Source organism: Xenopus tropicalis, chromosome 8, assembly GCF_000004195.4.
Source record: "Xenopus tropicalis strain Nigerian chromosome 8, UCB_Xtro_10.0, whole genome shotgun sequence".
Taxonomy (NCBI): Eukaryota; Metazoa; Chordata; class Amphibia; order Anura; family Pipidae; genus Xenopus; species Xenopus tropicalis.
This window is the reverse complement of record NC_030684.2, coordinates 82,997,443-83,011,298: the sequence shown is the minus strand read 5'-3', so window position 1 is coordinate 83,011,298 and position 13,856 is coordinate 82,997,443. Positions and strand designations below refer to the sequence as shown.

General features: G+C 37.5%; 1 protein-coding gene across 1 annotated transcript; it reads left to right on the top strand.

Moving 5' to 3' along the window:
• Positions 1–1,342: 1,342 nt before the first annotated feature.
• Positions 1,343–13,329, top strand: snw1 (SNW domain containing 1). Its single transcript, NM_001017145.2, is given in 14 exon segments — positions 1,343–1,359; positions 3,412–3,565; positions 4,960–5,121; positions 5,633–5,728; positions 6,016–6,122; positions 6,295–6,399; positions 6,594–6,663; positions 8,397–8,462; positions 9,031–9,147; positions 9,244–9,385; positions 9,731–9,827; positions 9,954–10,071; positions 11,517–11,680; positions 12,285–13,329. Coding segments are annotated over 14 exon segments (1,608 nt in total). The 5' UTR covers positions 1,343–1,345; the 3' UTR covers positions 12,481–13,329.
• Positions 13,330–13,856: the final 527 nt, after the last annotated feature.

Genomic DNA, 13,856 nt, shown 5'->3' with positions numbered 1-13,856 from the left:
GAGCAATCCTTTTCCTTCTTCCATCGCACCATTTGTGCATGCTAAGTAGAATGAATAGCCAGCGTTTAACAAAAAAGCAATTTTTTTTCACTCTACTGCATATCCATCAGCTCTGGGATCACGAAGAAGAAGATTGCTGGCTTCCATGTACACCAGGCCGGTGCAGTTATCTGCTAACAAGGGCACTGATACCAGGTAGGTATTACAGTTACTGGGGGGGTGCCCAACATTTTGCACCCACCCACGTTGATTCTACCTTTCCTTCTCCTTAAACAGCAAATGCTAAGTGCTGCCGTCAGTTAGGGTGTAAGCTTAGGGGCCTATTATGAGAGACCAAAAAGAAAACCAAAATTAATAAGTCCGAAATAATTAAGTGGACTGACTTAGAAGGGGTCTTCCAGGAAATATCAAACAGAATGGCCCAAAGATCTTCTCCCATTTCCCAACTCATAATTTTCCAATCTGCGCCAAAAGTTACAGGTGCCCCTAGGATCATTGAGTTTCTGAGGATGGTCATGCTTTGAAATATACTTTACTGTGATTGGACAGGAGTTTCAACTTTAAACTGATGGTGGCCAAATGTAAGAAAGGAGAATAGTACTGGGAGGAAATTTTTGTCAGATTGGGTAGAGTAAAGGTCCCTCAGTCTTAAGGTGGCCATACATGGGCTGCATTGTTAACCTTGCAGCAAACTATTGAATCAGCCAATCTTTTTAGAGGATATCATAGCTTATCAATGAAGGAAGCATGAAATCTTATTGACAGAGATCTTCAGCATTTTCAGTTGTTGTCCATAAAAAATTTTGCATGTAGCTAAAAATTTGTGGGATGAGTAGGAGTGTCCTGAGGATTTACATCCTAACAGTCGCGAGAGTGTTTTCTTCATCAACATTTTTCAGACATTAGCCAAATGCCCCAAATCACCCTTGCCACCATCTACTGCAGTGCTACTGACTAATGGCGAAACCATCAGATACTGTTTGAAGTGGTGTTTTTCTGCTTCAAAACACTATTGAAGTATTTTCACGGCAAGAATTGCTTATACTTCCAGCACCATCCGCATCCACTGGCAGCAGGCGACATTTCCATTTCTTAATAAGTACATTTTATTGAGTTTATTGATTTTCTGCACTGTTAAATATACCACTACATTATAGTCTGACCTATACAAAGACTGCTTATTTCACAATCCTGTAGACAAGACTATTTTGTATTACCGACAAAATCGCGATCAAAGTCGTAAAACTACAAGTACCGACATGCACCCGTAAGATCGTGGTATTTGTCTCCGAGGTCACTTCCTCAGTATCCCAGCTGCGTTTCCGGAAGGAGGACGAAAGGGAAAATGGCGCTGGCCAGGTAAGCCTGGGGTAGAAACAGACGTGGAAATGCGGATAGGACAGTTTGGGGAGATAATTTTTGCATCTCACATTTCTTTAAGGATATGGGCGCCAAATGGAAACCCTGTGCTGACTTTTTTTTTTTTATCTTTCAGTCATCAGAGCACTGGGACGTGACAGTGGGGTGTTTGCTTAGCTGCGAGTTGCGCACAACGTGTGCAGTCAGATTATGGCTTATCCAGAAAACTGTATTTCTTTTGGCTAAATCTTGCTTTCTTAGCTATCATTTTACAAAGTTTCTGGTGACATTTTTAATTACTGTTACGGACAACAAACTTTAATAGGCATTGAGTGTAGTGTCTCTAAGTATCTTTCAGATACAGGCAGTCCTGAATAATGTATCTTCCATTGTGCCATTGTTGCTGGTAGCTCTCTTGAGTTGCCTCTCATTTTGTTGTGTTGTGATCGTTCATTTGCATTTCTCTGCTGCTGCTATACACAGCTGGGCGGGATAATTGTGTAAGAAAGTATTTTCACCCTGTTGATACCTTTGCATTGCTACATACTTAAACTCCACATACAGTGCTCTTCCACCAGACTATTTGCCAGTCCACTTGTAGCCAATGGGCCTCTCTTACTAACTTAACAATACTTACTATTGCTAGTCTAACACTAATATATATAAATAAAATATGTTGGTGTTCCACAACATATTGCTCCCAGTGGCCTTAAAGTAGGTGCCCATTTTTGAGTTTTGGAAGCACAGAGACACAGTTTTACTTCAAGCATAGCCTCTTGCAGACTTGCAGTCCACATGGGCTTCTAAATAGCCAATCACAGTCCTTATTTGGCATCCCCAAAGAACTTTTTTCTTGCTTGTTTGGCTCACCAACACTTTACATCTGAATGTGGTTTGCAAGTTTAAAAGGTTGGGGATCCACTATATACATATATATGGGATCCCCAACCTTTTTAACTTAGGACAGCGAAAGAGACAGTATTACATTAACAATCCCAGAAAATCAAAATTCAATAGCCCAAGTGCCTCCAATGAAATGTATATCCACATAGTAAAAATTGAAGCACTAATGGGACTTATAAATGAGTGAAATTATTTGTTTGTGGTTATTAATATTTTGGTCCCGGGATGTCTTAAGAAAGGCTCTCTTTCTGGGAAATCTTTTAGCCTCGTGCTTTTATATGGTCATGGATTTTTTTCAATAAACACTTTTTCTTTGCATGTAGTCCCTGTGTGTGCAGTACCCTTTCTTTATAATTTGTTTTACTCGCACCACCCAGGGCATTTGAGATATATATATATCTATAGATAGATAGATATAGATATATATCAAGACAATGAGCCGCACACGCAGGGACTTTGTTAGAAAACAAAAATTTTTTTAATGAAAACGATCCAACGTTTCGAGCACCAACTGTGCTCTTCCTCAGGGACAAACCAAAAAAAAAATATATATATATGATTATTTATTTTTTCAGTCACAAGTGGTGCTCTCTAAATTTAGTGTATACAATTCCTTCCATGCTGGCATAAAAAGATATAATCCAGGCAGATGATTGACGTACTTATCATTTTTTCAATAAATACATGACCAAATATAATTTGTTTCGTTTGTTTCCCTAGCTTTTCTTTATCTATTTTTTTTCTTCTATAGATGGTGTTTTAAGGCACATTCATATAAAAATATAGAAGAATTTAAAGGGTTCACAAACTTTCCAGCACAACTGTAATATACCAGTGTTCAATAACCAATGGGTTATGACTACTACAGTCCATTTTGTTTAGTATCCAGTGGAAGTAAAGAGGAATACTTTTATTTCATTCTCCCTCATATTAAAAAGGAGGGTAACCAGCTCCCAAATTTTATGCTGATTAACACACACCTTGGCCATTGTCTCATTGCTCTGTATAAAAAGTGATGCTCTAACAAGAATTAAAACTGGATTTATTTATACTTAAACTGAACTAATACATTCTTATTCCAGTAGGAGGTTTCTGCTGTTCTACACAGTCCATTAACTGTAAATTACTCATCCTCCTTTCTCCTCCCAGTTTTTTGCCTGCTCCAACGCAGTTATCACAGGACCAATTAGAGGCAGAAGAAAAGCTGAGAGCACAGAAGTCTCGTCAGACCGCGTTAGTTGCATCGCGCCGTGAACCACCTCCCTATGGCCACAGAAAAGGATGGGTACCCAGATCCCTTGAGGTATTATTTTGTTCTGTGATGTCCTGCAGTTGGCCATCCTTTATCATTATAATTTGGGGAAAAAAGGTCTATATCTAGTGTCCTATCTACCCTTCAATATGGGAGAGTAGAAAAGGGATGGGAGGACAAAAGTGGACAACATGGAGAAATGCAAAAATGGAAATAAGGGAAAAGAAATGATGGCTTTGATTTTTCAATAAGTCAGTTATTGCAGGATTATTTTGCCATCAACATGGTTTTATGCTGTCTTATTTAATCAAGGTACTATCTTATAACAGGAAAGTTTAAAACAAAAAACTGTCTAAGAATTGTTTAAACAAAAAATTATTTATTATAGCATGAAAAGGAAATTCAAGGTCATGGAATTAACTTCCTGTGTGTTGGTTCTAAAGCCTAGAATTAAATGTGCAAATATATGATCCATTGGTCCATCAAATATACAGAACTTAATTGACCTAATATTTGTTTATCCTTTGAAGCATGGCTTGCACACAGGGTTCACTTAAAGTGATACTGACACAAAAAAACTACTTTTTAAAATATGAATCTACATAAAAAGTTACCTATAGGTCATGTTGATCATTTTTCACTGATAGGGCTGCTTTTGTGAGTTATTGTTACTTGAAGTTCCTAAACCTGACTGTTTTGCCAACATGACTGTCCCTTCTCAGCCTGTCAGTTATAGCTTCTAATGCTAATGGACTCCTGCTGCACAAATATGGCAGTCCTCTCATAGAGGAACATGGGGAATCAGATAGGGAATGTAAAATTCTCAGGAAATACATTTATGGCAAAATTATAAAGCTCATGCAAAGACAATGTTATGAAAGATGTAAAAAAGGTTTCATTTCTGGTGTTAGTATCACTTTAAGTCATTTTAGTATTCATCTTCCCCTCCTTTGTGCTCAATTTCATAATCCACTACAAGTGTAGATGCTAAGGACAAATATGTCCATTCCTCCACTTTTTTTCCTTATCCTACACCAAGCATTTTCTTTGCCTTGTTCCTGCACCCTTGAGGTGACTTCTGTGGGGCATTTACTTTCTCTGTATCTGAGACTGAGAAAGCGACAAATGGCATTTGCTAACATAGAAATGTGTTCATCTACCTGTAGAGGGGTGTTACACAGTGTAATAGCAATATGAATTTACTTAGTTATCTTGTTGTTGATAGTCTTCTCTGTGTAACATCACTGCTTACACTTTTCTCGCCTTGTCATTGGTTTCGTCTGGGTTTTAAACCAGTTCACAGCACTGTCCATTTGTTCAACAGGGTTAATAACACTTAGTGATTACAAAAAGCATTGATTAACTCTGCAGAAAAAAATTGAGTTATAAGAAATGGATTATAGTCTGCTACCCAGCTTCAGTATTGTGTTTTGGCCTTTTTATAGGATTTTGGAGATGGCGGTGCTTTTCCAGAGATACATGTGGCACAATATCCACTGGACATGGGCCGCAAAAAGAAAATGTCCAATGCCTTGGCTGTGCAGGTCGATGCAGAAGGCAAGATAAAATATGATGCTATTGCTCGTCAGGGACAGTCCAAGGATAAGGTAAGTCCAAAGACTTAGTACTGTAAACTTGAAATTAGAAATAATTCCTTTGTGTCATTCAAAAAATGATTTAAGTATTTCACAGTAGTAAAGCAATTTAAGTGGCATAATGTTAATCCAAGGAGAACATCCAGTTGCTATTTAGTAGTCAGCATGTGCAATTTATGCAAAGCACTGACTTTCGCAGGCTATATCTTTAACCCACAGGTATATAAAGTAAAAGCTAATTCCGGGTGCAGTGGAGTAATGACTCCTGCATTGGAAGCCATTAGACCACAAAATGTATTACTTCAGTATTCTAAATATCTACAGCAGAGTCCTTCTTTAAGTCAAAAGTATATACATTCTCCCATCAATCCCACCTGTTTTCCCATCTGTGAGGAAATTCAAATGTTTTTTTATGCACTATAAGATATTTATTAAAGCCAGTTATGAATGTAATCTTTAGTTTCTGTCACAGTAGGTAAATAACTCAATTCTCAGTAGTTAAAATGTCTGACTATATTCACAGGTCATTTTCAGCAAGTACACAGACCTGGTACCTAAAGAGGTGATGGATGAAGATGATCCTGAGCTACAAAGACCTGATGAGGAAACAATTAAAGAGGTAAAGCATAAAATAGTCCAGCAGTGATATTCCATACAGTGACTGGTAGACAGAAGGGATCAAAACACACTGGAACCCTCGGTTTTATACAACAATAGAAAGGAGGTGCAATGGCTTACATTACAAATTAGGCCTAACAGTAGTTTTTAAGACAATGCATATTTTCATGTTAGACCAGACAGCAGGATTGCTATACTGCATGCAATACAACCAGCTTATTGGAGAGAGGCCCAGATTTACTGAGCAAACTGTCATATTTATAATAATGTGTTTTCACCTGGTAACAGCTCACAGAGAAGACAAGACAGGCTCTGGAAAAATCAGTGTCCCAAAAGATTGCTGCTGCAATGCCTGTACGAGCTGCAGATAAATTGGCACCTGCACAGTATATTAGGTAATGCATCATTATCTGTATTTGATTTTTCCCTTATAGAAATAAAATATTCTGATACTAATTCTTTATAAAGAACAAATATTTTGTCATAATTGTAATCATTATAATGTGAGACCCATAAAATAAATTTAAATACAAGCAGGAGAAACATTCAAATTTTTCCTGTCTGTAGGTACACACCCTCTCAGCAGGGAGTGGCTTTTAACTCTGGTGCCAAGCAGAGGGTGATTCGGATGGTGGAGATGCAAAAGGATCCAATGGAGCCACCTCGATTTAAGTAAGTAAATTTTTAATTCTTTTCTATGCATTGATGTGGAGACAATATGCTTTTGCTTGAAAGATTGCAGGGGAAGCCTCTGTTCAAATGCTTCCATGGGAGTTGGTGAACCTATTTATTATTTCAGTAAATAGACAATATGAAGTATGTGCATTCATCTTCTTTACTAAACAGTTTTTTTTCTTCCCATTTAGAATTAATAAGAAAATTCCACGTGGGCCTCCATCTCCTCCAGCACCAGTAATGCATTCTCCCAGCAGAAAGGTAAAACTTGTTTTGACAACCAAAGTTAAAGGGGTGGTTCACCTTTACATTAACTTTTAGTAGAATGTCCTATTTCTAGCAACTTTTCAATTGGTCTTCATTTTTTTCTTTTCCCTTTTTCTAGCTGACCTCAAAAACCAAAAAACTACTGCTCTGTGAGGCTACCATTATATTGTTGTTAAATTTTATTCCTTATTTTCCTACCTTGAGCCTCTGCTATTCATATTCCTGTTTATCATTTAAAGCACTGCTTGGTGACAGGGGTAAATTAGAACCTAGCAAACAGACGGCTGCTGAAATTCCAGGCTGGAAACCTGCTTAATGAAACACTAAAAAAATGAAAAACCACACAAAAATTAAAAAACAAACACCAATTGCAAATCGTCTCAGAATCTCCATGTCTAAAACATACTAAAAGTTAATTTAAAGGTGAACTACCCCTTTAACTGCAAAGCAGTTTTTCATAGTGATCATGTGAAAACTTGTTATATCAACATTTGATAGAAAAAGAGACAGATAATTGTATATGTATTTATGATAATTGTAATATGTATTTCCTATTGTTAAATATAAGAATATTAATGGTTATCAAGGGCTTGCATGACCACAGAAAAACATAGTCCTGGGTTTTATACAGGCTAGGCAAGGTGACTTTTAATATACTGATAAGGGAGTGCATTATTCTTATAATGCACAAGTTTAAGTGACGTAACCAAGCACTATACTTCTTGTGTGGTTTGAAATAGCTACAAATAAAAGTTATTGTATAATGCTTCCTTGAAGTTGCAATATATTGTAACTACTTAGCCACTTTAAACAATGTATTGGAGTCTAATTATGGATAATCCAACCCATGGTGTGGCCATTATAGCACTTCTTCCTAATTATACCTAGCAGTGAATTATTGTTTGGGCATGCCCAAGTTGTCAAAGAATTGCAGTGCATTCTCATGCATAGGGAAGTGCAAGAAATCATTAGTAATATCTAAAATGGCAAACCCGAGGACTGTTTTTGGCAATTTTAGTCAATCTGCTATCTTGTGCTCATAATAATTACAGATTACTTAGATAAAAAAGGTTTAATGTTTGGACTAAACATTGCTAACAATTAAAGGAATCCATGTTTACATATAAGGTTTATTGTATGGATAAAAGTGTTAGGGTTGAGATAAAGAATTGCTCCGTAGGTCTCAAAGTTAGCAGTTGTCAGAATGGCTCGCTTAATCTTTGTGCTTCATCAAGTTTGGCATTAGATATCATATCAAGCGGGAAATTCCCTAAAATCCCTTAATAAACAGGATATCGTATGCCAGATCATTTTAGCTTCAAGGGCATTTAGCTGAAAAGAGGGAAAGTGCAGTTGAGGTCCTTTGTCTTAAGTATTTTGCTTCACAACAAGAGACCCTTTGTAGTTTTAATTCATTAAATGTAACTTTCTGTGATCTAATCTGATTTATTGACCAATTAAATAAAATTAATTTTATGTGGTCAAAACATTTTATTTGTGCAAGGGTATAAAAACACTTTTAATAGGGTGTGTGACAGACAATTTTGTCTGAAGCTACTGAATGATCTGATATTCTACACTTGGTTCACCAAATCAAAATATTTCTTTCTGAGTGACTACTACAAGGGTCTCAAGCTGTGGTGTTCTATGGGAAAACCACCAGACTTTTCAGCGAGTCAGTCCTCTGACTTGAATTATTATACCAACTTATTTATTTTTTATTTTAGATGACTGTAAAGGAACAGCAAGAGTGGAAAATACCCCCATGTATTTCTAACTGGAAGAATGCCAAGGTAAGATTGTACACAATTTGCCCTTTCAAATTACCAATGTCAATAAATCTCCAGCCATCTATCAGAAATCTACATATGGACTAAAGCTACTGCTACAAAAAATTCAGTTTAAATAAAATGGAGCAGATTTGACTTGCTGGTAGATATGACCCCTGGTGTTATATAGCTTATGTAATGCTATCAAAGTTTCAATGGCTGCTTTCTGGATGCTTCCCACCTGGTGACACACTGACTGCACAAGTTTCCCCTTTCTAAAATGAAGCACTTGATACTTTGAGCAGCTTTTTATATATTTTTATTTCTCATTTTGGGGCTGGGTGAGATATAAATGTCAGACTTGTACTGATTACCCTGGGTACTGAACATTTAGTGCAAGATAAATTTAAAATATTTGGGTGTAAAAAAAGACTTCTATAAGCAGGAATGTTTACTTATTTAGCAAGGGCATTCCTTGTTTAGGCTTTGCAGCTCTGTTTTTGTTTGCTTAAATTTTATCTTCAAAACTTCCTGAGATAGTTACACTGGTATTTGTTTTGGTGTTCATTTCACATGTTTTTGACTCCTATAGGGTTATACCATCCCACTAGATAAACGTTTGGCTGCTGATGGCCGGGGGCTGCAGACTGTCCATATCAATGAGAACTTTGCTAAGCTTGCTGAAGCCTTGTACATAGCTGACAGAAAGGTTTGTGAACATTCTATAATTTTGCATCTGCCCCTGTAATTCTAAGAAATTACATTGTCAGAGTAGGTCTTGTACTTATGTAACTGTTATCCATAGGCCCGAGAAGCAGTGGAAATGAGAGCCCAGGTGGAGCGTAAGATGGCGCAGAAGGAGAAAGAGAAAAAGGAGGAAAAACTTAGGGAACTGGCACAGATCGCAAGGGAACGCAGAGCTGGGATAAAGTCCCATACAGACAAAGGTATAAGCGTAAAATGTATTTTGGATATGTGTCTGCAACTGGCAGCCAGGCAGAATATATTTTTTAAATTGAGGATTTTTTTGTTTAAGAAGGGAAATTCTCTCCTTTTTTTTGAGCTAGTCTTATGTTTGGTTTTAGACAACTACTTTAGCTTACAAGATGTACTGTCCTCCACGTGTCTTTAATTGCACACATTGTGGGAAGAGTAGATGTCATGGCAGAAAGACAGTTGCTCACATTTCTGTATTAGGGATAGAATTAACAGAAAAAATTAGATGTGCATCACCAAAACGTGTAGTTGTATTAAGCCATGATAAAATTAACCTATTAAACTACCTGGTACAGAGGATGGAGAAGCCAGAGAGAGGGAAGAAATACGGCATGAGAGGCGCAAGGAACGGCAACATGAGCGAAACCTATCTAGGGCAGCCCCAGACAAAAGGTGAGTTTTAAATTGCTGGCTTTTTTGAGGAGTTTTTCCAATTAATATGCATCCTTTGGGACTGAGTGATCTTTTATTTACGTCCTTCCATCTATTTGCATAGTGAACATTTCTGTTTGCTGCTAGGTCCAAACTTCAAAGGAATGAAGAAAGAGACATTAGTGAACAGATTGCTCTTGGAATTCCAAATCAAAGGACATCAAGTGAAGTTCAGTATGACCAGCGACTTTTCAACCAAAGCAGGGTAATACCACTATTACAGCCACAAAGAGTCTATCATTGTTTTTGTTTTTTTGTATGTAATAAGTATGTTCAGGGTATATGCCCATTTATTGTATAGCGCATAAGAACATGTTGGCACTTATACACGATACACAATACTTACAATTGACTTCAAAAAGTTCACCCATACTTTAATTTACATACATTGTAAAAGAAGAAACCCTCAAACGTAAAAGCACTTTCTCAGTATCTATATTGAAATCCACTCCAGTTCAGATAATTTAAAGGAACAGTAACACCAAAAAAATGAGAGAGCTTTAAAGTAATAAAAATATAATGCACTGTTGCCCTGCACTGGTAAAACTGGTGTGTTTGCTACAGTAAGACTACTATAATTTATATGATAAGCTGCTGTGTAGCCCCGGGGGCAGCCATTCAAGCTGGAAAAAAGGAGAAAAGGCACAGGTTACATTGCAGATAACGGATAAGTTCTGGAGAATACAATAGTGTTTTATCTGTTATCTGCTATGTGCCTTTTCTCCTTTGAATGGCTGCCTCCATGGCCACATAGCAGCTTATTTATATAAATTATAGTAGACTTTCTGAAGTAAACACACAACTTTTACCAGTGCAGGGCAGCAGCACATTATATTTTAGTTACTTTTATACACTTTCATTTTTTGGTGTTACTGTTCCTTTAAGACTTGATCTGTTTTCTAAATCTTAACATCCTTATGGTCCAGACCACATTATAAAAATACATTTAAATAACCTAACTTTAGGTGGTCCCAGGGGGAAAGGCTGCCTTTTGAACCATCAGTATCATTTAGCTTTGTGGCTTACATAGTTTGTCTTTATATTTAAGAGCTGCCCATACCTGTAGAGACTGCTACATTGCTTGTTTTATTTCTGTTAAGGCAATAAGTCTTTCATAGAATTTCAGCTAGATTTGTAGCTGGGTGTAAAGCTTGCTCTAGTGTAGCCCATAAAAGTTAATTTAATAGTCTAAACCACACCTTTTAATGTGCAGTCAATTCTTCTGCAAAATCACTTATAAGTTACGTGAGACCCCTGGATAGAGATAATGTTCACTTAAAATATCACTGAGCCAGGGTACTAATTTTGTGTCACTGTGTACTTGTATATTGTTGAGATGACCATAAAACTGACAAACAGTACTGCTGTAGATATGCCATATTGCAATTTTCTTCCTGTTCTTGGATCTTCTGTGCAGCCCCAGGCTGAATGCCCATGCACAGCATGCGCACCTGGACCAACTGAATGCAACAATTTTTGTTCACACAATGCAATTTGATTTGAACAAATTTGAGTATACAAATTAAGAGATTTATCTCAATACTAAACAAATTATAAAATAACTGATTTGGTGCAACACCATTAAGGTATGCGTGTGACTTTCTTTGATACTCATTAACAGAACTTATTCATTCTTGGTTCTTACCATAGGGTATGGACAGTGGCTTTGCAGGTGGAGAGGATGAGGTATATAACGTGTATGACAAGCCATGGTTGGGCAACAAGAAACTGGCTCAGAACATCTACCGTCCTAGTAAAAATACAGATAATGATGTATATGGTGATGACCTGGACACCTTGGTTAAAACCAACAGGTGAGTGTGGGTGACTCTGAAAAGTGACTGATGTACTAACATGGAAGGGGGACACAGGAAACTGTAGTTTAGTAGTAGAAAGAGAGGCTTAAAGGAGAAGGAAAGGTAAAAACTAATCATTATCAGAAAGGTCTATGTAAATACAGCCATAAGCACTCACAGAAACCCTGTACTGAGTTCTCTGTCAAAAGAAACAGGATTTCTTGTCTGTTTTCCTGTGCCAGAGTGTGCACAGCTCTCTCCTGCTCCCACTCCCCCCCCAGGAATGTGTGATCTGAGCCAATCAGCAGGAAGCTTCCTCATAGTCTTACAAGCTGTACATGCACACTGGTCTTGGTGCAGGAGCGTGGCATTATGGGAACTTTCTTTACAGAACTCAGTTTTTTTCACTATGAGGCTTCTGATCATCTGAACAGGAGAAATATGGGGAGACTTAAGGGCACTATTAAGAGACCTGAAGGTGTGCCTGCAGCGTGAGATTAACTCTTTATTAGCCTTTCCTTCTCCTTTAAGCCATGATGGCATAGGATTTTGTAGCTCCTTTAGACCGTCCCCAGTTAAGATGTTGTTACATTTAATAATCCCCAAATTACTTCCATTTCAGGTTTGTTCCTGATAAGGACTTTTCTGGCGCAGATCGCAGGCAGCGCCATGAAGGTCCAGTACAATTTGAGGAGGATCCTTTTGGTTTGGACAAGTTCTTGGAGGAGGCTAAACAGCATGGAGGGTCAAAACGACCCTCCGATAGTGGTCGAGCTAAAGATCATGACCATGACATGAAGAAGCGCAGGAAGGAGTGAGGTGGCACATTTGTGTATTAATGGGACTGTTAATGACTGGGTTCAGGAGTAGGAAGACTATATGTACATAATTGTTTTCATTTATTAAGTGTTTAGTCCAGTGGTTGTCTAGAATTTTGCTTACTTGCAAAAATTCTACTGCTGCAGGTAACTTTTTTTACACTGTAACTGTATTTTAGTCAAAAATCTGCGCTTTTCCAAAACACTTATGCCAGTACTGCTGCTACTTGCTAGAATCCAGGATATATTCTATGTGGTCAAATGAAGACTCTTCAAGGAATCCAGTAGTTGTATGATATTTACCTGGCACATTTAGTAATAACAGGAGGCTGTACCTGGCGCTGAGAGAATTTTGTGTAACTGAGCCTGCTGAAATTCTTGGAGTATAAACATACTCAAAATTAATTAAAAAGTTAATTTCAAAATATTCATACATAGTAGTTTTGATACATTATTTCTCCAGCTTTTTTAACAGGTAACTTTGCAAAAAAGTGAAGCAGTCGTTATGTAGTGTGAGCTGCAATATTTCTGAATGTTGCATTAAATATGCAATATTTGTCTATCTGGACATTTTCCTTTTGTATTACCCCAGTTTAAGGCAGAATCCCTTGTGTGTTTGTCTGGAAGAGTGGACCCTGCAGCCTAATAACTCAATAACAAAATTAGTTTTTCACTAAAGCAAGGGTGGAGGGTAATAACCGTTTATATTTTTGTAGATGACTGTTGAACACAATGTTCTCTGCAGCCAAAGAAGGACTTTTGCCCAAACATCCCTGTATTCATTTATACTACTACAATTTATGAGAAGGAAAAACAAAATATGTCTGCTTTTTCCATAATAAAAAAAAATGTTTACTGTTACGACTAATTAAGCAGCTGTGCTTAAAGAAGAACTATACCCCCGGGCACAAAAAGCATGCGCAAGCAGGTTTGTATCTGCAGAGAGAGCCGAAGTGTCTTCAGTCGGAAAGATGATGTCGGCGAGGTACGCGGCTGCGCTTCTCTGCATTTTTGGTTAGAGATAGGGACAGACATTAAACTTAAAAACAATGCTATAAGAGAGATGCTTTTTGCGCCCGGGGTATATAGTTCCTCTTTACATCTTAAATTCAGAGCAGTATTGTCTAGAAGCACAATCACTTCTTGGTTTTCAGTTCATTTATGCAGTGCATTTAAATAACTGTAGCTAACAGGTGCTGTAAGCACCTCAATAATTGCATGGAGCAAAAGGTAAATCCAATGCCTACATTTATCTACAGTCTGTGAGTTGCCTGGTGCACAGGAGTTAAAGTTCAGGTGATATAGAAAAGTGAACCAACATGAGCAAAAGCTGCTGCTTTAACCATCCAAAAGCAAATGTTGCATCTTAAAACTGG